At 43.7% G+C, this 26,993-nt stretch overlaps 2 protein-coding genes across 2 annotated transcripts in view; one reads left to right on the forward strand and one right to left on the reverse strand.

Moving 5' to 3' along the window:
* On the reverse strand, positions 1 to 11,084 carry PHF5A (PHD finger protein 5A). Its single transcript, XM_004484148.5, has 4 exons — positions 10,614 to 11,084; positions 10,225 to 10,248; positions 9,732 to 9,898; positions 1 to 3,261 (listed from the first exon to the last, which is right to left on the reverse strand). The coding sequence occupies exons 1-4, from the start codon at positions 10,663 to 10,665 to the stop codon at positions 3,172 to 3,174; spliced, it is 333 nt and encodes a 110-aa protein (XP_004484205.1). The 5' UTR covers positions 10,666 to 11,084; the 3' UTR covers positions 1 to 3,171.
* A 17-nt stretch (positions 11,085 to 11,101) lies between these two features.
* Positions 11,102 to 26,993, forward strand: part of ACO2 (aconitase 2) — a 69,253-nt gene continuing 53,361 nt past the window's right edge. The window contains exon 1 of the mRNA XM_058309195.2: positions 11,102 to 11,209. Within this exon, the coding sequence (XP_058165178.1) occupies positions 11,174 to 11,209 (36 nt within the window). The 5' untranslated portion in view covers positions 11,102 to 11,173. The remainder of the gene's footprint in view (positions 11,210 to 26,993) is intronic.

Consider the following 26,993-nt stretch of genomic DNA (forward strand, 5'->3'; position numbering starts at 1 on the left):
TATTATTATCCTTATTTAATAGATTATTAAACAGAAACACAGAGAGGTCAAATAACTTGCTGAAGGTTAGTAGCAGAGCAAAATTACAGGTCTGAGGGTAAAACCAAACCCACATATTTACCATTACACCATTTTTAATTTTTTTGGAGCAAGAGCACTTATGATTGTGTACAGTCCCCACCCCCGACCGCTGCCATGGCTCCCTTGTCTGTTTTGTTGCTGTTTGCGCTCGTCATTGTTTTTCCTTTAAGAGGCACTGGAAACCGAACCTGAGACCTCCCATGTGGGAGGCAGGCACTCAACTGCTTGAGTCACATTGGCTCTCCTAGGTGCAGTTTTTGAAAGGGGATTGATTTGCCATGTGTGTACAGAGAATACTAGAATGAAAAGCTGGAAGCACCAAGACCCTCTTCATTTTTAGCTCCCTGAAATGAACACATATCAGCAAACATACTGAATGCTTGGTAAATGAATGATAGAAGTAATAGGAATAATAATAAACCTTTCCTCAGGCTGAACGTGATGAGTTCAGTTAATTTCAACTAGGCTTATGTAAGTTATGTTTATTTCAACAATGAAGAAAAACACTAAAAATTTTAAGACCATTCTGAATTTTTGTGTGGCCATAAACATTTGACTGAGATATTTTAACTCTCTTCACAGAACAGTATACGTTTAGGGCCTAAAATGAAGCTTGTAAGCAATGTTTTCCCAAGAAGAGAATTTGGTATTATCATTATCCTAATTTTTAAAACTGAACAATTCTCTTGAAGTCCACGTAGACAGTAACTAAAGATTTGAACTTCAAGACCCTAAGGTGTTCTTAATTCACTCATTGCATTCTGTTCCTCTCTTGGTCTCTGATAATCAGAAAGAAAAGCAGCCAAGAATGGGATTATGAAATTAGGTGAGAGAGCAGAGTTCAGGTAGCTTCACTGGGCTGAGGCTGAACTTCCCCACTGCACATCTGTGTGGCGGGGCATGCCCTTTGAGAGCCTCCTGGGTGTTTTGCACTCTTCTTTTAGAGAGACACATGGTGAGGCTAATGGAGCACATTAAGGTAGTGTTTTGCTGGGACTAAGGAGTGGCTTTTGAAACAACTGTAGAGGTGAAATGTTATGTGATCCAGGATGGTCAATGGGCAACTGAAAATAAAATTTGTTTTTGGGTGTCAAACGAAACAGATTCCTATCACATATTAAAACTAGTTACCACATAACTGATTACAAATTCTAATTATGTGACAAAGATCTGGTCTCTGCAACTCTTTTGAAATACCCTAACATTCCACCCAAGAGCTCCCCAAACATGTCAGCATATTAGGATTTTGCCTTTGCTCAAACTGTTTCCCCACATGAATGTCCTTACGCCACTGTCACAACTTTGGCTGGAGGCTCCAACGTATCCTTCAAATTACTGTCTCCTTGACTTAAATTATTTAATAATGAAAACCTGCCATATGCAGAGCAAAACAGACTGGCTTCCTGCTCTCATGGAGCATAGCCTAGTAGGCAAGTCAATAACCACCAACTCTGAGAAAACATATAGGGTGCTTTGTGGGAGTATAATGAGGGGAGTGACCTTGGTGGAAATACTTAGCTGAGGTGTGAAGGATGAATATGAGTTAGCTAAGCAAAAGTGGGAGGGGGTGGGGCCTGAGCAATACAGAGGTAAACCTGCACTAAGGCAGGAACTGAAAATAAGCCCCAGTGGCTGGAGATGAGAGGAGTGGCTAGAAGGCACCTGGGGATCTAAGTTAAGGATTTTCATCTGTAGCCCTATGGCTATGAGCTCCCCTTCCCCTTCCTGATGTACCCCAAGTTGAGCCACCTTTGTGCATCATCTTGGTTTTACTGGAATTATGTTTCTGTCAGGATATTTTATTAAATTCCTGTAAAGAAGAGATTATCTTAATTCAATTTTGTGAACTTGATACATTATAAATAATCAAGAGTTTTGTTGACTCAACCCAAAACCCTGGACCAGAAGTTAGAAGAGCATTTCTTTTCTTGACTCTGCTACTAAGTTGCAGTGTAACCTTGAGCTAAGCCCCTGAATTCCTCAGGACTCTGGCAACATCTTCAAATCCACAATGTCAAAGATCTGCTTAACTTGCCATCTCAAACTGTGACCATGTCTCTTACAGAAACCCTCTTACCTTCTAGCATGCAGAAATTCAAGAGAGACCAGTCAGGAAAAGGAAAATGCCTGAGTTTGCCCTTGATCTGTTAATTTACTTAAAAAAGGAAATATACCCTTAATGTGAGTAAATATGTACTTTATGAAACCAGTCAACTAACTTGAGTCCTTCTACTTCAATGATTTAATTTTGTTCTCTTCATCATTACTGGACCCTTTACCATTATTGGAAGCCACCTTTTCAGTTAAAAAAAAAAATTAAAGTTGGACAGGAAGAAAAAAATGTTTACAAAAATGGCCTTGGTTTACCTGTAATGAATGGCATGGGTGGTTTTGGATTCCTTCCAGTGGTAATAAGGTACTTAATGAATTCCACTCCCTCACTTTTGAATCACACATTCCTGGGTGACATAAATTCCTAGAGTTAAATTACACTTAAATGGGGAAGGTGACTGACAACCAGAAAATAAACACCAACTTTAATCCAAAAGCAACAGAAAGTTTCCAATATCTTAGAAGAAAAATAACATGAAATCATCACCACCTGGTAAGCTTTACAAACTAAAATGCCCACATTTATTGTTCTTATAGCTCCCCACTACATAGTGAAGGTGCTTCATTAAGGACACCTGCCATCAGAGCTGCTACAGGGACACGTTTTTCACTATGGTAAGGAAGGGTAGCTTCATAGATAACTCCCCAAACAGAAGACTGAAACGGTATTATTCCTGTTTTAGAAGCTCTTGGTATAGACAGAACATGTCCATGTGTTGCTTCTCAAATTCAAGAAAAATCCTGAACAAATCTATTGATTTTCCTTAGATACAGTCCCTAGAGTGTTCGATGAAGAATCCTTTTCCATTCCTGCCACATGTGTGGGTGAGGGGAGAGGAAAGGGGTAGAAAGGTGCCGGGATTGGGGCAGGCGAGCCTGCTGATGCTCTGGGCTCTGCGTCTCTTCTGCTGGTGGTTGTTGGTGTCTTCTATGGCAGCGGTGGCAGGCTGATGGGGGGAGGAAAGGGCCACCCACCAATCACCTCTTCTTGAAGCCATATTTTTTGCGTTCATAGAATAGGTCGGTCTTAGAGCTCCCCAAATTGACAATCTTTGGGCAGCCATCTCTCTGGAAAACAGAGGCATTGAAAAGTTGTTCAAAAGTCTTTGAGCCTGACTCAAGAAAGATTTAAGATAAAAATGTGGTCACAGAAGGAACAAAAGCTGAACATCTCATCCTGGTATTCAAAGACTCAATAAAATGGGTTTGCAAATGTGTGCCAACAGCCCCCCTACATTCCTAATTGGGAAGACCAGCTCAATCAAAACTGTTTCTTCCCTATATCTTAATGACTTTTCAAAGACCACTTTATAACTGGCCAGGATAACTTTTGGATTGTTGGGTTAGCAATACCAGATACCAGTTATCTATTCAGTCAATCAAGAATTTTCTAGGTATCTAGACTATGCCTAGTGCCTGCTGACCCTCTCTGGGGACCTGCAATTAACACTTAGCATGTTGAATTCTAGTCATTTCTGTTGCTAATTGGACACAATTGAGGTAGAATCTGAAGTCGCTTGAGATAAGCAAAGGGTTTTACTTCAGTGATTGGGCTGATCAAACTCTCTAGCCCCTCTGCATAGAAGCACTATCCCAAGAAAGAATACCACAAATGGAAAAAAATGAAAGAATTTGGAAAGCAATGCCTTACATTTTAAGCATCATAGAATACTGGATTTGATGTGTCCTAACTGACACATAATTTGACAAATGGTCTTGGGAATGAGTACTCCTGTGCTAGAGATGGTTGTTGATGGTCCATTCTCTTATTTGTAATGACACACTTCCCTGGCCATTTCCTGAGCATGAGCAGTTTCAATGAAGCCCTTGGGAAGCAGCTGATCTAGGATGATGGGAGGAAAACTGGGGAAGGTTGCTACTGGAAAAAAAATCTGCACAGGTCTGATAATTTTATTAAATACTTATGCCAAAGGAGGTTGATTCCTATGACATTAGGATATAGAATGAATCAAGTCCTTAGCCATCTCATATCTAATTCAGTTGATTTCTCTCTTTGGAAGCTGTTATCAGCCCTGTACAAAAATCTTTTTTCCTTTCCTCTTTGAGTCATGTTTCTCTGAAAATGCACAAAACCCGCATTAACATTTTATTACTTTCTAGAAAACATGTACCATGTATTAGGTTGTGTGTTCCCATCTTTGTAGCTTGCTGTAAAAAGCTTGGTGTAACGAAGTAACCAGGTTTTGGTCCTATCTCCACTGTGTAATTTATATTTAAGGTGCTTGTGGTAACAAGGGAATTGCTGCCTCTCCTGGCCTAAGGTCTGATATTAAATATGACAGTGCTCTAAGGTCTTTAGAGATAATATGAAATATTGTGGAATAATGACAGCCTAATTTATGCCTTACTGACTTACTATGCAACTGTGAGTAGGTCACTTTCCTTGGATTCCTAGTCCCTAACTAAAATAAAGGGACAGGATCAGATCAATGTTTATAAACTATTTATAGAGCCTTAGAGATTCTTGTGAGGTCCCAGCAATGGTAGGATCCACCCCCAGTCGGTGCAGTTCTGCTCTCGCAGTATAGGCTAAGATGGTAGACTCTGGAGTTAGTCCACCTGATTTCTGATAAGCTACTTAACTTCCCTGTGTTTGTTTAATCACATGTAAATGTCTATAATGGTAGAACCTACCTCCTAGAATTAAGAGGATTTAAATGATTCAATAACCATACTTAGCGCCTGGCATATAGTCAGTCCTTAGTTATGTAAACATTTCATAATGGTTCAACCTAATATACACATATGTGCATTGAGAGTGTAAGATACTCTGAAGATCAGACTCAACATCATTTAAAGAAAAAAAAGTTGGGAAAAGCACCACATTAGGTAGTCAGATCTTCCCTAGCTTCTCTGGACTTCCTTGCATTTTCTCTCACTGACTCCACAGGTTTCCTGTTTCCTTGCCTAAAAATCCCGCTTTTCATTTTCTACATCCCTCTCAGGGCCTCATGGTTGTTCCCAAATTCTTCTAATACTGTGATAGATTAGGATGTATGGACTGGAATGGCTAGCTTTTGTTGAATATACCTGTAAATGAAAAGCATGGAAAATAAGATGGAAAGACTTAAGAAATCTAGGAGGATGGTGCAGGCAAGTATTTGTGAGCTGAGCCAGAGGAATTTTAAGAATACCTGTAATGTCTAACGATGGCAGTAGCTCTTTTAGCAGCTATATTCTATTTTTTTTGAGGTCCCAGGGCCTGGGGATTGAACCAAGGACCTTGTATGTGAGAAGCTTGTGTTCAACCACTGAGTCACATCGGCTTCCCTGAGTTGGTTTTATCATTTATTTTGCTTGTTGTTTGTTTCTATTTTTTCAGGAGGCACTTGGAATCAAACCCAGACCTCCCATGTGAGGCAGGTGCTCAACTGCTTGAGACATATTTGTTCCCAACTATATATTTTTTTAAAAAAGATTTATTTTTTTAAAAATTAATTTTTTCCCCCTTCCCCCCCAGTTGTCTGCTCTCTGTGTCCATTCGCTGCATGTTCCCCTGTGATTGCCTATATTCCTATCAGGGGCACCAGGAATCTGTGTTTCTTTTTGCTCTGTCATCTTGTTGTGCCGGCCCTCTGTGTGTGCAGCGCCATCCTTGGGCAGGCTGCACCTTCTTTCTGGCTGGGCGGCTCTCCTTACGGGGTGCACCCCTTGCGCGTGGGGCTCCCTTACGTGGGGATACCCCTTTGTGGCAGGGCACTCCCCGCAAGCATCAACACCATGCATAGGCCAGCCCCACATGGGTCAAGGAGGCCCGGGGTTTGAACTGCGGACCTCCCACGCAGTAGGCGGCACCCTAACCACTGGGCCAAGTCCGCTTCCCCCAACTCTATTCTTAAAATACTAATAATTTCATCCTTTCTTGGTCCTCCCACAGGGGATACTGCTGACACAAATTTCCCCATTCCTAGCATGGAAAGCTTTTTTTTTTTTTTTTTTTTACGGTTTTTCTTTTTATTCAACTATAAGCAAAGGGAAAGCTTTTGTTTTAGGCAGCTGTGGCTTAAATTAAATGCCTATGGTAAGTATGCTTTATGGCCAGTATAATTTCTAAAATATCATAAAGAGGTAAACACTAGGCTGCCAAGTGAAGGTTTATATTCATTCATTCTCAAAAGACTTTGAGTATCTCCAGCGTGTCAGGTGCTTGTTTCCATTGTACTAAACACTTTCGTTTAAACATCAGTGGGAGAACCCTAGGCTGGGCTTCCAGAGCAGCCACCAAGGAGAACTCAATGCCTGTGGGTTTCCTTCCCTGGAGGGTTTGTTTCAACCCATATCTATGGGGAAGGAGAGCTACAAAAATCACCCTCAATCAGTGATAAAAATCCAGTCACTTTCAAATAATACTTTAAAATCAACACAAATCATAAACCAAAATATAACATACCAAAGAGATCAGAAAAATGCCATTGTGACACACATCTCTTATTTCTTATAAGTGGTAACAGGAATTATGAAAGGGTGCCAGTGGCTAGAACTGCTTTAACAGAAACTAGAAGGCAAAACTTTCTTTGTTCTTTCAATGCCAATGATGTTAAAACCAGACTATGTACACTGGTTTTGGACCTTAACAACAGTATTACATTATTCTATTTTTAACTTACTAAGGCTTCCCAGAGGCAAAACAAACAAACAAACACAAAACAAAAAATACATGGAAGTGGACATGGTTCGAGCAGTTGAGCGCCTGCTTCCCACATGGGAGGTCCAGGGTTCAGCCTCCAGCCTTAGTACCTCAAAAACTAACAAACAAACAAACAAAACAAACAAAAAAAACCTACTTCTCTTTATCATGGCTTAGGGATTTGTAAAGAATGGTAAATTTGTGAATTAATTTTGAAAAGTACCACCTATTTTCTTTCATCTACCTAACTGCTCTGATGTTCACTTAAATAAAGAACAGAGAATGGAAGCAATAAGACAGAGGAAGGGAGAGGCACACCCTTAACCACCTCAAGAAAAGCACCATAGTGAGGTGGTTGGAGCAAGTGCTTTGAGTTTGACTCAACAGGGGCAACAATGCGAAAACATCTTTGATATTGCAAGGGTTTGTGATCTAAAGTTCACCTTTACCCAACAAAATCTCATTCTTCAGTAGGATTTAATTCTTTTTGTTAGGGAGAAATTTAATTAATTTAAATTAACATTTAGTTTTTTTCCTGGGGCAAGGCAATAAGGAAAAAAAAAAAGATCGAGAAACACTGAGTTAGACAGACCTAGGTTCTAGTCGTGGATCTGCCACTTACTAACCATGTGGACCTTGGGCCAAGTTGCTTAACGCCTCTCTGAGCCTTTGTTTCCTGACCTGTATCACATAAGACTTAGAAAAGAATGTTTCAGCACTGGACCTGGCACACAGCAAGAACTCCACAATTGTTAACATATTTTTTCTTTTATGATTGGAAAAATTGAAGAAAATGTTAAGTAGAAGGAGTAAAGGAATTAAGGGTTAAAATAAAGGGGATTCATATGGTGCTGCCCTGTAAGAAAACTAGTCCTTTGCTAGCAATGCCCACAAATACTATCTCTGACTCCTTATCATTCTAATAGATTGAAAAACTAAGTGGGAGGACACTGCTTAGCCTACCAGTCTAATTCTATGATAAATTATGAAAGTTTCAGGAAGAAGAGAACAATAGTGGGGATGCTTTGGGTCTGGGAAGATTTCTGCATAGGAAAAGTCTTGGGCACTTAATCTACATGACAATCTGCAAGGCTGAGAGCCTGGATCATGTCACTGGACTGCTTTGTGTTCCTTGGGAACTAGTGCTGAGTAAATGTGAGCTAGATGTCATCTCAAGTATCCTCAGAGCATTCCTGTACAATGTGAAGTAGGGGAAGTGACGTCCAGGACCATTCTCAGGGACAAAATGAGGCATGAAGATCCAAAGGTATCAGGTCACATACCACATGCAGAGGAATCAGGTGGCAATTAACATTTATTAAGCACTCTCCGGTTGCAAAGCTTAATTAAGCCAGATAAGAACTCTAGTCACAACCATGCAAAAATCCAAGAAAATGTTGTCCTTAATGGACTTTAGCTAGTTTAAGAGTTGCTCATACTTTCTCTTCCCTGCTGTTGGTTTCACGGCTTATATACCGTAAGTAATTACCAAATACCTCCTATATGCCAGACACCTGACCAGGGGAGGCTCACAGGGATGCTTTACAGAAACAGCACCAAAAATTGTCTACCATGTATGCACTACATGCCAGGCAGGCACTATGCCAAGGAGAAGGGAAAAGGAGAAAAGTACACAGACCAAGGGCCTTGTGCTAAAGGAGTTTAATCTAGTTGGCAGATCAGATTTGCATTTATAAAATGCCGGGTATGGTTTGCCAGTCAAAGGTGAAACACAAATCAGAATGCAGGAGAATGTTCAAATCACCAATTGATATTATGTTTTTGGCATATTATCTATGACCTTTCTCATCTCCCTAAACAATAGATGTAATGGTGTAAGAAACAGTCTTATTTGGTCTGATAGGGGTTAGACAGGATCCAAATGAAGAGACTGCTGAGGTAGTTGGGTTGTTTCTCATCATCATCTTACCAAAAGAACTTAAAAAAGAACAACACAGTATAATGGTGACACCACAGGGTTTAGTCTGACAGCCTTGATTTGCCACTAACTAGCTGGGTGAGAGACTGTAAAATGAGGATAATACCTATTTCACAGTTATTGTCAGGAGTAAGGGAGATAACATTTATGAAGTACCTATTCCTTGCTCATGGGAATATGAATAATTTCACATCTTTTGCCCTTTTCTATACTAGGTAACTAAGTAACCTCTATTAGCCCAGTGGGAGTACAGCACACTTCCTTTTATTGTGTTGTAAGAAGAAAATAAGTTGATTTGTGTTTTGCTTTGTTTTCCCCTCCACGTGCCTTGCTGCTAGTACAAATCTAACAAAAAATGGTAAAACTTGTGTACAGTACAGATCTGCAGGACCTCTCTCCTGGCATTTGGCTCAGGGTATTGAACAATAGCCATTGTCTGCCACTACACAATGTCAGAGAACAAAAATATCTGAGGTAGAACCACAATCAATTCTTTGATATTCAACCAAAGGCATTCTTTAGCTGTATAAAGCTGAAATCAACTTGAATTGTCCCAAATTCAACTTTGTCACCACACCCACCTAAGCAATTCCTAATGACAGTAGACTCAAAGAGAATGAGTGGCTATTACACATCATGCACTAAGCAAAGACTTACAAATGCAGGATGATGTTTCTGAATAAGAATAATCACAGAGAGACATCAGAGGAACAGTGGGAAGGCTTGCCAAAGTGCTGGTGTTGACAAAGATTTGCTTCTTTTGCATTTTTGCCTTTGATGCAAAATAACTGCCTTTATTGGACCACACCCAGCTTGGCTCACAGAACTTGAAGAAATTATAACCTAGGTGACTAGCCAAATATAGTAATCTCCACAAACCATAGCAGTTTGCTGTGGATGGTGAAGTGTCACTAAAGGATAGGTCATATGGAAAGCTTTGTATACACTCACATCCTTTTCCTGGATGGTGCACTCTTTACAATAATAGGCATCAGAAACTCCAGGGCCTCCACAGATCACACAGCGCCCCTGGTAAGAGCCATAGTTACACTCATCACATATGCGCACCAGGGTGCAGGGACGCACATAGGAATCACAGATCACACACTTGCCATCACCTGCAAGGAAAAGAAAATAGAGTCATGCTCACTTGCAAGTTCTTCCTCTCCCAAGTCCTTAAAACTGTGTGTTGGAGAGGGGGGGCATGCTACTCTGGCAATGCATGTCCAAAGTTAGAGATTTCCTCAAAGCCCAAATATAGTATTTAAAATGTGCAAGTAAGAGTGGGGAAGTAGACGGGTCCTTTAGTTGCAGCCTGGCATTGATTGTTCCATGCTTCCGGGCACCTCTACTCAAGGCCCTTTTTATGGCACTGCTGGAAATGCCCGTTTACTTGCTCCACAGACTGTGGGGAGGAGGGGAGGGGAGGGAGAGGTCTACTCACATTTTTCACACAGTCTTCCGATGGCTGCAAGATCAGAGAAGGTAAAGAGTACAATTAGAATTAGAGTTCTGACGGAGAGAATAAGAACGCTCTCGAGCTGTAAGTGGGGACAGGAGCAGAGACTGTAAACTCTAATGGATGATCACCTTATCCACGGCGAACTCCGATCTTCCCCAAACCCGCCCTAAACCCCATCCCCGCCTCCGGCTCCCAGCCTAGCCCTATTTTAATCAAAGGCCACAAACCCGAACGCTCCAATACCACGCAACCTTAAGGCGGGAAACGAGGCGCCTCCGAGGCAACCTTCTAGGGAAATGATGAGAACCTCCAGGCCCCCAGCTTCTCCTCCTACTCCCACCCGGACGACCCGGGACGGGGCGCCGTCTCACCAACACCAGCTTGCTTGCGGCAAAAGATCAAATCGGGATGATGTTTAGCCATAGCAGCCACTCAAGCCGGCCACCGGAAGTTTTAGAAACTTCCGTTTGCCCTTTAACCCTTCATTGGTCCTGCCTCCCGGTCGCCGTGATTGGTCCTCTAGGTGTCATTGCACCAAGCTCGCTCTCGCGATATCAAAGCCCTCAAGTTCCAAGACGAGTTTTTGTTACTACTGGGGAACCAGGTCCTGGCGGGTGCCTGAAAGTCCTAAAAAAAATACCTTTTCCAGACTTGGATGAAGATATAAGCGAAGTCTGCTTTTCAGTAAAATATATCTATAGCCGGTATTTACTTCTGCAAGTGGTGTAGGCAGTGTTTCCCCCCCTTACGCGGTCACGCCTGACACGTGAGCCCCGCCCACCGCGTTCGCCGGGCTCCGGCGCCTGAGGAAAGCCCCGCTGCAGTCGCCGCCCGAGCGTCTCTTCTCAGGCCACGCCCCTTTCCCAACGGCTTTAAATACCGTTATTTGGCACGTCACTCGTACGCGACCGCATCTTTGTCAGTGCACAAAATGGCGCCTTATAGCCTGCTGGTGACCCGGCTGCAGGTGAGCGAGCTCAGGGCCCTTTAGCTCAAGAGGGCGGGATGCCTCCTAGAGTGCCTGCGACTGTGGGCGAGGCAAGGCGGAGACGGGCCCGACCTCGAGCCGACTTTTTCTTGTGCCAGTCCGGACCGCGAGTCCAGCACCGGCGCCCGCTTCTCCCGCGCCCGAGGTCAAGGCGTCCCGGCTCAGTCAGCTTCACCGGCCTTGTCCCCGCCCTGCGGGAAGCGTGGGTCCAAGCGGCGGCGGCCCGTGGAAGAATAGAGGCCCCTCTTTCTCCCTTCTTCGGACCTCACTCTCTGCTCTCGTCGGGTTTCTTTGCGTTCCTCAAGGTGAAGGCAAGGTGACTGGGGGGCGCGGTCGTTGTTGAACCCGCTATCTGCGTCTGAGGACTCACGTCCCATCTCTCAGCACCAGCGACTTGCTAGGCAGGTGCCTCTCCGGTTGCCAGGCTTGGAGTCGTGAGAAGAAACGAGTAGCCTACCTCAGACCCTGCAGAAGATATAGCCAAGAGTGCAAGAGGGTCTTCCGGGCCCCGACCTAGTAGGGAGTAATCGTAGCCGCTCACGTTTGCACAACTGTTAATTTATCATCTTATCATTTGCTCCATAAACTCATCTAGTGCGATAAGTGCGAGACGATTATTCTCTTCTGATAAGTAGTGAAACTCCTTGAAAGTAGGTGAAAGTTCTTGAGTTTAGGAGTGTCTCCGTCTTCCGCGTCATTTAGCCCTCACAGAACTTTGAGCCAGGGTGCGGTCCTGGAGTTGATATTTTTATTTGTGAGATTGAAGTATTTTGAGCTCACAATTAGTTGCTTTTCAAATATTAGGTGGGAGAGTAAGGAGGCTTAACAGTTTGACCTTGACTGTCCTGTTATGTGCCATCTAGAAAGTTGACTGTGGCTGTGACTGCCAGATATTTTTGAATTCCTAATTTGCCAACTCTTAGGGAGATGTTATATTCAGAGGTTCAGTGTCAAGTGTGTGTTTTTTTAATACAATAAGGAAAGCTAGCATTTGTTAGACGTTCTTAACCTTTTATGTTTAACTTTCTACTTTAAATCAAGTCGTACAACTTTGATTAGAGAATTTTAAAAGAGGATTTATGTGTTGTACTTCCAGGAAACATTTTGTGACTAGAAGTATTTTCTAATAAATGATGATCTGATTTTAAACCACGTTTTAAATTTAAGCAATATGATGAAAAATAACTTCTAGGCTCTCAATTCTGGGAAAAGGCAAGGGATTTATATCTAATTATATCTGTAGATGTTTTGATTCTTTGGGTTGAAACAACAAATAATTGTTTTCATTCCTGATCCTGCTGTCCAGTGACATAATGGAATCAGACAGGATTACTTGGTATGGCACATGATGAGGTTTATTTATTTAAATAGATCTATTGAGCTTGGAAAAAGGGAATAATAACACAACATTTTAGAACAGAAAAGAGTGTTGGAGAGCATGAGTGTCAGCCTGGTGTAGAAAGAGATCGGGCTCTAATTCATATTCTACCCTGACCCTGTGACCTTGAGCAAGTTACTTCCTGAATCCGTTACCTCATCAATTGAAGATGGTCGTCTTCAACAATTATTGAGTATCTGGTAATGGTCTTTCTCTCAAGTTGTTGAGATGTGCAGCATGTTGTCCAATTTCCTCCAGTTCATTTAGTGCAATGTCATAGATTAAAAAAAAAATGTATTCTATTACCACATATGTAACTGTAGCAGTTTGGCATTGTTTATGAATTACAAAAATACATATTGGATTGTGTTTGTAAACTGGTTTGTTCTTCAGGGCGTATTAGATTGTATTGGATTAAATAATGATTAAGGCTTTGATTGGGCCATATCAGTAGGACCTGTGTGTGTCTCCCCTTGGTGGGCAGCACACAGAAAATGACAAGGCAGAAGAGTTAGTTGGATTTTTTTTGCTGCTGGAACCCTGGGAAGTAAACACACAGGAGAACACAGGACTAGAGATGGTTCCATAGACATGGCAGAGGCTCTGGGAAGAAAGAGAGCCTGACCTGGACTCTCTGCAGTGTGGCATTGTGGATTAGAGGAACCCATAGTGTAAGGGTTAAAAGCATAGACTCTGGCATCAGACTGCCTGGATTCCTGGCCCTAATACTCATTAGCTGTGACTTTGGGCAATTTACTTTACCTCTCTATTTCCTTGCTTTGAGATATGGATGACAACGATACATCTGTCTTATTTAATCCTCAGTAATCGTAAATAATCTTATTATAGTTGTAAAGCATTTAGAACCCTGCCTGGCATCTAGAAATTGTTATGTAATTCTTAAGTTCAATCAGGTAAACTTGTCTTACACTAGTTGTTAGCATCTAGTTAACAAATTTGAGTCTGTACCTTCCTGATTCCAAAGCCTGAAGTCCTAGTGACTGCACTAAGCTGCTTCCTTTTGGCATCAAGAAAACCTGTCGATAGCCATGGTGGCTGCTGGGTGTGGGGAACGGGAGGAAGAGATGAGATGTGGAGGCGTTTCCGGGACGTGGAGTTGTCCTGGATAGTGCTTCACGGACAATTACGGGACATTATAGATCCCCCCAGGGCCCACTGGATGGAACGTGAGAGAGTCTGGGCTATGATGTGGACCATTGACTATGGGGTGCAGTGATGCCCAGAGATGAACTTACCAGGTGCAATGGATGTGTCATGATGATGGGAGAGAGTGTTGCTGTGGGGGGAGTGGGGGGCGGGGGCGGTGGGGTTGAATGGGACCTCATATTTTTCATAATGTAATTAAAAATAAATAAATAAATAATTAAAAAAAAAAGAAAAGAAAACCTGTCGACAAGGGCACCACGAATGCTCCATAACCTGAGAGCAGCACCCTCTAGGTTGAAAGTATACTGTTGTTTGACAGTACCTGCTACCAGTAGTAGGATTAGAAAGAGTGAAGATGGGAGGTGAAAGTTTTGAAAAGCCTCGTTTACTCCCTGTTTTTTTTAATATTTCTTTTTGTGAAAAAGACTACAAATGGTTACTAAAAGAGACTGGGCACTCGGAAATAGATTATTCAGGTGCCTTGATGTACTGGGGTGCTGATAGTAGCTACTGTAGCAGTTTGGTATTATTAATGAATTCCAAAAAGAGATGTTTGTAAACTGATCTTTTCTTCTAGGCATGATACCCTTTGATTGATTTAAATTCAAAGGCTTTACATTTACTTGATTAAATCAAGACTAGGGCTTTGATTTGACCATGTCATTAGGGCATGCAGGATTGAATCCCTGCCCCCTTGGTGGGCTTATAAAACAGACTCTCACACAGAAGTTGATACACAGAGAAGATACTCAGATAGAAAGAGCGCCATAGACATGGCAGAGGAGAGAACTTGATCCTGGGGCCCTGGAGAGAGATGAGCAATTTGTCTGATAGTTTACAGCTGACCTCATGAAGAGGCCAGAGCAGCTGAGCCTGGAAAGAAATGAGCCCTCCGGCCTACAGCTGAGATTGGAAGAAGCTGGGCTGACAGAGACTTGAGAGAGAGGGAAAGGCTGAATCCTTTGCAGACATTGCCTGCCATTTTTCTTCAACATATGGCAACAGACTTTGGGTGAAGAAGTGCCTCTTGTGGTACCTTGAGTTGCACTGTTTAGTGCCTTATAACTGTCAGCTTTTACATCAAATAAATACCCTTTATAAAATCCAACAGATTTCTGATACTTTGCATCAGCAGCCCTTTGGTTGACTAATACAGCTACAAGGAAATCTGACATTTTTGACAATAATTAAGTCCTCAGTAAAATGCCATCTTAGAAAAAACCCTGTTTCAATGGTGGAACAGGTTATTCTGGTTGCATGGGCTACCTTCCCAGCTGTCCCATAGTCAACTATTGATTTGAACTGAATGAAAGAATGAATGAACAAACTTCCATTCCCAAATTTGGGTGGCAGGGAGTAGTGTCACCTTGAAGACTAGAGGAACACACTGTTGCCTTCTGAACCAAGTGCTCTCAAAACAGTTATTGAATACATACTCTATGCCTAGCACTCTTCTAGACCCTGGAATGCAGTAGTGAAAAAGAATGGTGGAGCTTCAGGGAAGAGGATGTGGTTCAAGTAGTCAGGTGCCTGCCTTCCACGTGGGAGGTTCCAGGTTCGGTTCCCGGTGCTGCCTGAAGAAGATAAGCAGGACAGTGAGTTGATGCAACAGAATGGCCCAGTGAAGAGATGCAAAGAGGAAGCACAGTGAGACAATAAGCAGGGAGCAGAGGTGGTTCAAGATGTTGGGTGCCTCCCTCCTACATGGGAGGTCCCAGGTTCGGTTCCTGGTCCCTCCTAAAAAGAAAAAAAAGACGAGCACAGAGGATGGAGGGAAATAAATAAATAAAATAAATCTTTGGGAAAAAAAAGAATGGTGGAGCTTCTATTGTAGTTCTGGGGAGACAGAAATTAACCGAGTAGACAAAATTGTACGTACTGTTAAGTGTTATGAGGAAGATAAAATAGGACAGTGTGGTAGAGTAGGAGTGGGAATGTGTCTTGGCTTAACTGGCTTGATTGGGGAAGGCCTCTTAGAGTAGGTGACATTTGAGGTGAGCCTTAAATGATAAGAAGGCAGCTACTTGGCATTTTGGAAGAGACGTCAAGTAGAAGGGGTAGTATGCAAAACACCTGAGTTAGGAAGGAGCTTGGTGTATTGAGGGTAAGCAAGAAGGCCAGTGTGTGAAGTGCTGTGGAGCGGAAGGTCTTGAGTGAGCGGTAGGGCCAGAGTCTTGTAAGACCTGGGAAGGAAATTGGGTTTATTTCAAGTGTTAGGAAAATACAGTGAAAGATTTTAAGAAGGAAAATGGCATGATCTGACTTACGCTTCAGAAAAAAATCGTGCAGGCTGCAGCATGGATGGTGGACCCAAGAGGGTCAAAAGAGGAGTCAGGAAACCAGTCAGGGACTGTTGGAATAGTCTGAAGGTTCTGTTTCTGGTAGTGGAGATAGTGAGAAGTGTTCAGATTCTGGGTATATTTTGGAGGCAGATGCATTGATTGTGGAGGGTGAGGAATAGAGGATAATTAAGGATGACTCCTAGATTTGGGGCCTGACCAACAGAGGAATGGGTAAACTTGAATTCAGTAGTTATATATTTGCATAGTACTTGTAAAACTTAGGCAAGGGCAGAAGCTCATGTATAAATTCTTGATCCTTCCATCAACTCTGCAACATTGGTGAAATACTTGGTGAGAAAGATGGATGAGGTGAAGTAACTCACCCAAGGCCCCTCAGAAGCCTCTTCTTTAGTATGAGCATCATGCCTGAAGTGAGTCATGTTCTATCTTTGGTCTTATTCTAGTACTTCGTATCTCAAAAATGGCTTTCTGGGAAGGATCTAAAATGAATGTTGGTGCTTTGGTTGAATGGCCTGTCCTGATGGGCTCCAGCGTACTTTGACATGTCTGCTTTTCCCAGGACCTGACTGGAAAGGTAGTGTTGGATTCTTGGCCTCTCAGCTGAAAGGAGGGAAGGGACTATAGGAAGCTACTTTTGCTGTCTTCAAATATCAGTGTATGGAATGTTAGGAACCTTGAGAAGACCTCCTCTACTACTGACTCACACTGTATGCCTTCAAGGAAGGTCTTAACCTCTGTGGCCTCAGGTAGTACTTTGCAAAATGGCGATACCTAATAGCTGCCTTCCAGTAAGGGTTCTAAAGGCCTAAAAATAACTGAAAAGTTCTTTAAACACACTTGCACCATAAAAATTCCTGACTAGTTTCTGATGTTATTTTAGGGGTAGGCCCTTTCTAACCTTGAGACTTTTTCCTCTAGTTGTAGAAGCTCTTCTTTATTTGGGGGTCCTGAAAGACATACAGAATAGTTTTCTTGGGTTCATTCTGCAAAGCTGGGGCCAAGGGAATGGGTACCAGCTTTGGTGCCAGATCTGGAATTTCTCTGTTGCTGTGTGATGCTGGGTAAAATAGAGCCTCAGTTTCCTCATTTGTAAAATAGACACAGTACCTCTGCCTTACAGGGCAGTTGTGAGTGTTAAATGGGACCGTGTATATAAAGTACTTGGGTCAAACCTGGCACAGCTCTTGGCAGGCTCTTGGTCAATGCTGGTTTTTGTCTCCAGCCCTTGGAGATGTCCTGCAGCTTCCACTGCCCAGCACTCATCCTCAGCTCATGTACATAGAGAAGACTGGTTCTAGGGAAATTGCTTGTTCCTCCCATAATCTCCCTGAATACCAGACCAGGTATGTCATAGTTGTTCAGGAAATCCTTTTTGATACTGCTCTTAGGGAGCTGGGGGACGAGGTTGAGGTGAATCTACTGACTTCCTGTTTTTTTTTTATTCTCTGAGTTGAAGGTTAACATTGGAAAAGCAAGCTCTAGAATTTTATCTGCAGTATTTTCATCTTCAAATATTAAAATCTGGCCCTTGGGGAATTTAGGCCCAGACAGCATTTCTGCTTTCACACTGCAGAGATTTAGGCAGTTTCTGATTGGGTGATTATTTTCCCTTAGTTGGGAAGGACAAATCTGGAAGCCTTAATTCTCTGGGCCCCATAAGGGGTGTTGGGAGTGCCTTTAACTCTGTGTGCTGCAGTGCTTTGTAGCTGCATTCCTTTATCTTCTGCTGAGCATTATATCCGCATTGTTGTTTAGGGCATTCATTGTGCCTTTACTGAGGCTACTGAGCTTAAGACAAGGGCTCTGCCTGCGGAAGAGCTTCTATGCTGGCAAGGAGGAAGAATTTAAATAACTGTAAAGCTCCTGGCTGAGGCAGGGAGTGGGCGGGGGCAATGCTGGATGGGGCCTGGAAGGCGGGTGTTATGGGGCGTGTTTGGAGGCTGCTCGGCTGCTGTGACTGACAAGAGACACGGGCCCGGGTCCAGGGAAACAGGGAAGTCTCATTAGTTGCTGTACATTGAGAAGTCAGGCCCACTGTGGCAGTCCCTGAACTAAGTCTTGTTTTCCAGATACTGCCCCTTTCATCCTTCACAGCAACTCTAAGATGTAGGTATTACTAGCCTGTTTTCCAGATATTAAAGCTAGGTCTGAGAGGTTTAAGAGCTTATTTGAGGTCACAGCTAGTAGGTAGCAGAGCCAGATTTTGAGTGCAGTTTTCCTTGACTGCAGAGCCCAGACTTTCACCACTCACATACTCTTTCCTCAGAGTTAGTCCCTGGGGGTAGGGAGCCAAAGTGAGATCTCTGGTGGTCTGGGGTAGAGTCGGGTAGGCTAGCTATAGGGGGGGCATGGTTCAGTTGGCTCCATGCTCTGGGTGTATGTCTGTTTGGCACTGTGATTGCCTCCTGCCCCAAATACCAGCAAGACTGGCAGGGGAAAGGCAAGAGGTGTGGGTCTCACAGAGGCAGCTTTATTCCTTGACTGGACCTTGGGTCAGCCTCATGGGCTGCTTATTGAACTTGTAGAGGATGTCCTTCCCAAATGTGCAGAGTTGCTATGTGGGGGCCGGAGCAGAGCTCGGGATTTGTATGCGGTTCACAGTGTGCTTGCAGTCTACTGCTGACAGCAGCAGCAAAGAGAATAAGACCAATGAGTGAATCTATCATCGGCTTCCTCAGAGGAACCTCCTCCTGCCTTGGAGCCAGATTTAGAGCCTATGAGTTGGCAAGACACAGCTCCGTGACCCCTTTCCAATCTTCTGAAAAGGACTGCAACACTTTGTGCCTGCCATTTGCATAGCAACCAGGCTAGCTGATTGCCCCCTAGCAGGAAGGAATTGTTTAGCTTTGGATTCTTAGGAGAGGTGCCAGGCGTCACCTATTATGGGTGAGAGAATATCATTAGAAGCCCAGCAGCAGAGGTGTGGGAAGATGCTGCTCCTTGGAAGGGTGTTGACTGCCACCCATGCCTGTGTTGCCTACTTGGACAGAACTCCCCTGAGGCTTCCCTGCCAAGAAGGGCTAGGTGGTTGGTGAGAGCCAAGAGGATGAGGGTAGCCTCTAGGACTGCCGAGGATCCCCATCAGCAGAGGAGCTAGGGTTCTGACCCTACCTGGGACCTGAAAGTCATCCGGCTGGTAACTTATAAGGTAGTGAGTTTCCCATCATTGGTGGGGGTGGGGAGGGAGAGGGGACAGGACGGAGGGGCTGCCTAGGCTGGGCTACACCTTGTTAGGCATTCAAGTGCAGAATGAGTGGATGGATTAGACTTTACAGTCCTATTCCAATTCCAGATATGCTGTCCTGGTGCTTGGGATCTGCCCTGGAGTTTCTGATCTTTGTTTGGTGACTGAGAAGGAAGAAGTGGGAGGGCATGGAGAAAAGCAGCCCACAGTTATTTCTGCTGTACACAGGCAGGCACTCTGTAATTAGCATCATCTCTTCTCCCAGGAGAACTAAGTAATAGCAGCTTTCATTTATTGAATGCCTGCCATGAACCAGCTCCTGAGCTCTGTGCTTTCCATAGATTTTTCCCTTTAGAAAAGCAGTGTTTTCCTAAAAGCTCTTTTCTCCATCCCAGTTCCCACAGGCAACCACTGATACAGATTTTTACAAGCCATAAATTATTTCTAATCCTCACAAATACTCTGCCCTTTTACCTCCATTTTACAGAAGAGGAAACAGACTCGGAGGGGTAAAGAATCTTGTCTGGCATCCACAACCAGAGGAGCTGAGATAATAAGCCAGGCCCATTAACTCTAGCATGGATGGCTTTTCTGTGACATGGCACTGGGGTTGGAGTGTCTCCACAGTGGTACTTTGACATATCAGAATGGGACTGGTGACTTCTTCTCTGTCACTTGCTGAAGCAACTCTTTTTTTTTTTTTTTTTTTTTTTAAAGATTTTATTTATTTATTTAATTCCCCCCCTCCCCCGTTGTCTGTTCTTGGTGTCTCTTTGCTGCGTCTTGTTTCTTTGTCCGCTTCTGTTGTCGTCAGCGGCACGGGAAATGTGGGCGGCACCATTCCTGGGCAGGCTGCTCTTTCTTTTCACGCTGGGCGGCTTTCCTCACGGGCGCACTCCTTGCGCGTGGGGCTCCCTCACGCGGGGGACACCCTTGCGTGGCACGGCACTCCTTGCGCGCAGCAGCACTGCGCATGGCCAGCTCCACATGGGTCAAGGAGGCCCGGGGTTTGAACCGCGGACCTCCCATATGGTAGACGGACGCCCTAACCACTGGGCCAAAGTCCGTTTCCCATGAAGCAACTCTTAAGAGACCAGGCCTCCTCCAGGAGCCCAGCCTATGTGGGCAGCTCAGCCATCTTCTGCTCTTAGTGTTGCTTGGAGTGCTGGTGCCCACTGGCATGTGGTTCCATAAGAGGCAACACCAATAAGCCTAGCTTCACAGGATAAACAGAAGGTCAGGTGTGCCCAACAGTTGGGGCTGAGAGCCTCCTTGGAGGACTGAGCCCACCTGGCTGCTGGGCCTGAAGTAGAGGTTGGGAGACATTGTATGTAGCACAGTGAGAAGAGCATAGGCTCTGTGGGTCCCCAGCTCTGTAACCTTGGGGAGGCCACGTGCTATCTCTGAGCCTCTTGAGCCTTCAGGGCAGTAGGGAGGTCGAGCTGTATACAGCAGGGTTCAGTAGAGTAGCTGGCATGTAGCTGTTTTCTGCAGTGTTAGCAACTAACTGCCTATTTACTCCAAAATAGATCTGTGGGCATCTGGCCACTGGTTGCCCTCACGGGAGATTGTCCCTCAAACGTAAAATTAGGGTGTTGTGTCCTACCAGAGGAAGTGCAACAGGGGTATTTAGAATGGAGAAGACATGATTATGGTTTTCATTGATTTATAGGACTGGCTGAGCTCAATTGATCTGGTTCCAGAGGACATACTAGGAAGTTAGGCCTAGCATGTGTCAGGCACTGGGCTGGGTACTTTCTCATAGATTCTCTCCTTTAATCCTCATTGCAGCCTATGAGGACCTTATCCCCATTGGCAGATGAGGAACGCAATGCTTGGAGGGGTTAAGTAAAACCACTCAAGGTTACATAGCTTGTGAAGGGCATAGCTGGGATTTGAGCCGAGGTCTCCAGTGCTGAAATCTGTACTTTGATATAATGGAAGCATATTTTAGTTCCTTATTAGAAGTATATGGTGTTGTAAAGTATTAGAACTATGCAGTATTTTTGAAGAAAATAAACTTCCTTGTCTGATTATGTTGAACCAGGGGCTAATAAACGTTGCTAAATTTTCTGCCTTCAGGCTGTCTTGATCCTGCCTCAGCCCCTTTGTTCCTAAGAAAATAGAGGGTGAGGGCTGAGTTAAAGGATCTCTTCTTCATAAGGACCTGGTATTGTATTTACCTAGAGGATTTCACAAGGACTGAGACTTGGGCTCCAAGTATGGGAAAAATTTCTCCATTTCCTAGTTGTGTGACATCTGGGTTGGAGAGTCTTACAGGTGATCTCAAGAAGTCTCTGGGGGCGGTGGACTTGGCCCAGTGATTAGGGCGTCCGTCTACCACATGGGAGGTCCGTGGTTCAAACCCCGGGCCTCCTTGATCCGTGTGGAGCTGGCCCGCATGCAGTGCTGATGCGTGCAAGGAGTGCCCTGCCATGCAGGGGTGTTCCCCGCATAGGGGAGCCCCACGTGCAAGGAATGCACCCATAAGGAGAGCCGCCCAGCACGAAAGAAAGTGCAGCCTGCCCAGGAATGGTGCTGCACACATGGAGAACTGACCCAACAAGATGACACAACAGAAAGAAACACAGATTCCCATGCCGCTGACAACAACAGAAGCGGACAAAGACGACACAGCAAATAGACACAGAGAACAGACAACCGGGGTTGGGGGGGGAGGGGAGAGAAATAAATAAATAAATCTTTAAAAAAAAAAAAGTCTCTGGGGCCCTGGTACCAGGTTGAATTGAGCATTGAGTATGCTTTACTTTAGGAATTAGGGAAAAAGACACAATTCCAGGAAGTTATTTATTTTTTAAATGCCCATGTCGTCATTCTTCTTTAAATGACTGAAAATCTGAGCTACTCATACCCTGGTCACAGCATTTTATAAGACAGTAGTATCAGTCAGTTTGTAAAATAAAATTATTTTCTTACCTTTTCTTCTCGTTTATAAAGATAATTATTTTAGGAGACTTGGGAAATACAGAAGCATAAAGAATATCCTAAAAAATTTGTATAATTATTTTTAATACCCCATCCAGAAATTACTATCCTTAATATTTTGGTGTATTTATTTCCAATATTTAAAAAATTTTACAATTCAAATTGAAAACAGTTATGACAGAAAAAAAGATAAAGAAAAAATAATTTATTATATATTATACATGTATTTATCAAACAAGTAGGAATGAGAGCTTTTTTTTCCCTCCTTCCTCTCCCCCGCCCTGCTGTTTTTAACGTCTATGTCCATTCACTGTGTGATCTTCTGTATCTATTTCTCCTTTTGTCTTCTCGTTTTTTTCTCCTCAAGGATTCACCGGGATTTGATCCCGAGGACCTCTGATGTGGAGAGAGGTTCCCTGTCAGCTGCACCACTTTAATTCCTGGTTTCTGCTGCACTTTTACTTTCACTCTCCCCTTTGTCTCTCTTTTGTTACATCATCCTCTTGCCTTGTGACTCACTTGCGTGGGCACTGATTCACCACGCAGGGACTCGGCTTGCTGTGCAGGCACTCGACTCACCACATGGGCACTCAGCTCACCATGCAGGCACTTGCACGAGCACTTGGCTTACCACTCGGGCACTTGCGCGGGCTCTTGGCACATCGCACAGGCACCTAGCTTGCTGTGCAGGTACTTGTGTGGGTACTCAGCTCGCTGTGTGGGCCCTGGCTCACTGCACAGGCACGCTTTCTCTCCTTTTTCACCAGGAGGCCCCAGAGATCGAACTGGGTCCTCCCATATGGTAGGCAGAAACCCTATCACTTGAGCCACATCCAATTCCTGAGAACGTTCTTATAAATATTTGACTACTACTGATAAAAGATAAGGAAAGCTAAAATCCCCCTTCCTTTTACCCCTTGCTTGAGCTGTCAGTTGAGGTATGTCCTTTTAGGTATGTATCTCCATAAATACATATGTGTACGTACAGAAAAACAGTTTTTAAAATATGTTGTACACTTTGTCTATAATTAACAATGAATCTTACAGCTTTTTCCTAAAGTGCTATATGGTATTCCATAAAATGGATGTACTGTAAATTAACTTTTTTTTTTAAATGGACGTTTAAGTTGTTTTCTAATTTTTAAGTATTTCCTTTAGTGGTTGTATTAGTCAAAATGTGCTGATGCAAAGTACCAGAAATCTGTTGGTTTTTATAACGGGTGTTTATTTGGGGTAAAAGCTCATAGTTACAAGGCCCTGAAGAGTCCAACTCAAGGTACCATAAGCCAGTTGCCACATGGTGAAGTAAGATGGCTGGCCTGGTCTCTCCTTCCTTCCTCCTCTTAAGGCTCGGTGGACACAGCCTCTTCTGATCTCAGCTATAGGCTGGCATTGGGTTTGTTTCTTTCCCGGCTTCCTCAGCTCAGCTGCCCTGTTCTCTTCAGCTGCAGACTATCAGGCAAATGACTCATCTCTCTTCCCAGGACCACAGGATCAAAGTTCTCTTCTCTGCTGTGTCTTGTGGAGCCCTCTTTCTTCCTATACTATCTTCTTTTTTTTTTTTTTTAAAGATTTATTTTTATTTAAATTCCCCTCCCCTCCCCCGGGAGTCTGTTTTTCTGTGTCTTTTTGCTGCGTCTTGTTTCTTTGTCCCCTTCTGTTGTCATCAGCAGCACGGGAAGTGTGGGCGGCGCTAATGGGAAGTGTGGGCGGCGCTAATGGGCGGCGCTAATCCTCGGCAGGCTGCACTTTCTTTCGTGCTGGGTGGCTCTCCTTAGGGGTGCACTCCTTGCGTGTGGGGCTCCCCTATCGGGGGACACCCTTGTGCGGCAGGGCACTCCTTGCGCGCATCAGCACTGCGCATGGGCCAGCTCCACACAGGTCAAGGAGGCCCGAGGTTTGAACCGCGGACCTCCCATGTGGTAGACTGACGCCCTAACCACTGGGCCAAAGTCCATTTCCCTCTATACTATCTTCTGTGTCGTCATGAGTGAGTGCCCATTTATATCAGCCCACAAAGGGGGCGGGGACTTAATCTGAGTTACACCCTACTGATGTGATCGAATCAAATCCCTAATCTTAACATAATTTTATCAAAGACATCTCAGCTGAATCTAATACAGTCAAAGGAGATCACACCCAGAGGAACAGACCAGTTTATAAACATAATCTCTCTCTTTGGAATTCATAATCTCAAACTGCCAAAGTGATTCAATGACCATTCTTTTGATATGGGTAGCTATAGAGAAATGGAATTGTTACAGCACCCGATAGAAAGTATTCAGTATTAATATTATTATGATTATTATTATCACTGTTTTCTTTGCTCAGAAACTTCAGCCCTGATGACACTCATTCAGTGTGAGTACAGTGGGTATCACACATCAGGCATTGTGGGGAGGTCTAGAGCTAGTCTGTGGTGCCTCTCTTGGAATCACTAGGTATTGCATACCTGCTGGATACCTGGCATCAGCCCAGGAAGTCTGGTGGAGGGGAGGTGATAAGTGTCCCTGCATGGGCTTCAGGGAGTCTGTAAAATTATGTGTTTTATTATATTTTCCCCATGGAATATGCCCTACTTTTTATAATGGGAGAAAAAAATCCCAGTATATGTAACTTATTTTTTTTAAAATCTGTTTTTAGCATTTTGTATAATAACTTTTGCCTTTTGAGCCCATTCATATTATTTCACACCCCACAGTAGTTCTCAGAATAACATTCATGCTATTTTATATCTCACATTAATACTATAGATATTAGTTTCTTTTTCCAAATGAGGAAGCAAGTTCAAAAGTGAAACATGGTTGAAATTAGTAATAAATGGTAAAGCTGGGCTTTGGAGCTAGGACTAAGTAAGTTCTTTTCACTGTGCTTCTTTGCCTCTTGTAAACCACTATAATTTATTTTTAAGATGATGTGGCAGTTTGAGATTATGAATTCCAAAAAGAGAGATTGTGTTTATAAATGGGTCTGTTCCTTTGGGCGTGATACCCTTTGATTGTATTAAATTCAAAGGTTTTATGTGTACTTGGTTAAATCAAGATTAGGACTTTGATTTTACCATGTCATTAGTGTGGCTCAGGGTTGTGTCCCCGCCCCCTTGATGGGCTATATAAATAGACACTCACTCAAGGAGACACACAGTAGAAGAAACTGCAGAGGAGAGAACTTAGTTTTGATACTGGAGCCCTGGGGAGAGCTTAGCTATTCGCCTGATAGTTTGCAGTTGAAGAGACCAGAGCCTGAGCAGTGGAGCAGGCCTGGAAAGAAAGGAACCCTCCATCTACAGCTGAGATCAGAAGATGCTGGGCCCACAGAGTCTTAAGAGGAAAGAGGAAGGTTGAACTCTCGTAGATGTCATCTGCCATCTTGCTTCAACATATGGCAACAGAGTTTGGTGAGGAAGTAACCTTGAGTTGGACTCTTTAGGGCCTTGTAACTGTAAGCTTTTACCCCAAGTAAATACCCTTTATAAAAGCCAACAGGTTTCTGATAATTTGTATTGGCATCCCTTTGGCTGACTAATGACAGATGGTGAACCACACCCTCTCAGGTCCTATGGGGTTTCCAGCCAGACCTCCTACCATTCCCTGTTTTGTCTTATACCCCACCATTTTGAGTTATTTGTGGTTCCTGTACACCTCTCATGATGATTCCGTGGATTTATTTTTCTTAAAGATTTATTTCTCTCCCCACCAACCCCCATTCTACCCATTGTCTGTTCTTTGTGTTCACTCACTGTGTGTTCTTCTGTGTCTGCTTGTATTCTCATTTGGCAGCTCTGAACAGATCCTGGGACCTTCTGGAGTGGGAGAGAGACAATTAATCTCTTGCACCACCTCAGCTCCCTGTTCTGCTATGTCTTCTTATTTTCTCTCCTCTGTGTCTCTTGTTGCATCATCTTGCTATGCCAGCTCTCTGCGTCAGCCAGCACTCCTGCATGGGGTGGCTTTCCCATGCAGGGCAACAGTCCCACGCAGGGCAGCACTCCTGTGGTGGGCCACATTCCCACGAGGGCTAGCTCACTGCATGGGCCAGCTTGTCCTCACCAGCAGGCCCTGGGCATTGAGCCCTGGACGTCCTATATGGTAGACAGGAGCCCAATTGGTTGAGCCACATCCAGTTACCGATTCCATATATTTTTACATATTGTCTCTCCTCTTTTTGACTGCCTTGCAAACTCCTATTTATCCTCCACAGCCTTGCTCAGGCATTCCCTTCTCCATGAAGCCTTGCCTGGACATCTTAAGTAGGATTAATTGCTCCCTCCACTGTTCTCCTATCCTTGTGTGTACTTCTTTCTTTGCTTATGTCACACTGGGCTGCATTCACATGCTGTGTCCTGGCCAGACTAAGTGTAGAGATGGTCTTCCTCTTCTTGGTATCCGTGTCATATTGCTTGACATATAATAGTTGCTCAAGTGTTTGGAATGAACATTTACAGTACAAATGTGCTGCTACGAAAGAGGGTACATGATAAGCTGGCTTCATCCTATTCTGCTTTTGCCCCTATCTACTCCAAGCAGCCACAGTGATTATTTGTTTGCAGATGTAAATCTGATCCTGTCATGATCCTTCTTAAACCTTCAGTGGCTTCCCATGTTTTTCAGCTCAAGGTAAAAATTTAACATGTCCCGTTGTTGAGCTCACACACACAAGATAAGGCCAAGGCCTGACTTATTCAACTGGTAAAGGTACAAGCCAATTTTAGATTTAAACAGTGTATTATTAATACTTACATAGCAAAAAGAATAATAAGCCAAAAGGTTCCAGATCCTGGGTCCT

This window comes from Dasypus novemcinctus, chromosome 12 (genome assembly GCF_030445035.2).
Source record: "Dasypus novemcinctus isolate mDasNov1 chromosome 12, mDasNov1.1.hap2, whole genome shotgun sequence".
Classification (NCBI taxonomy): domain Eukaryota; kingdom Metazoa; phylum Chordata; class Mammalia; order Cingulata; family Dasypodidae; genus Dasypus; species Dasypus novemcinctus.

Coding starts and splice junctions, on each gene's coding strand:
- PHF5A (XM_004484148.5), bottom strand. CDS start 10,665: ATGGCTAAACATCATCCCGATTTGATCTTTTGCCGCAAGCAAGCTGGT. Junction 10,249..10,613: donor CCGCAAGCAAGCTGGTGTTG/GTGAGACGGCGC, acceptor CTGATCTTGCAG/CCATCGGAAGACTGTGTGAA. Junction 3,262..9,731: donor GCACCATCCAGGAAAAGGAT/GTGAGTGTATAC, acceptor TCTGTTTTCCAG/AGAGATGGCTGCCCAAAGAT.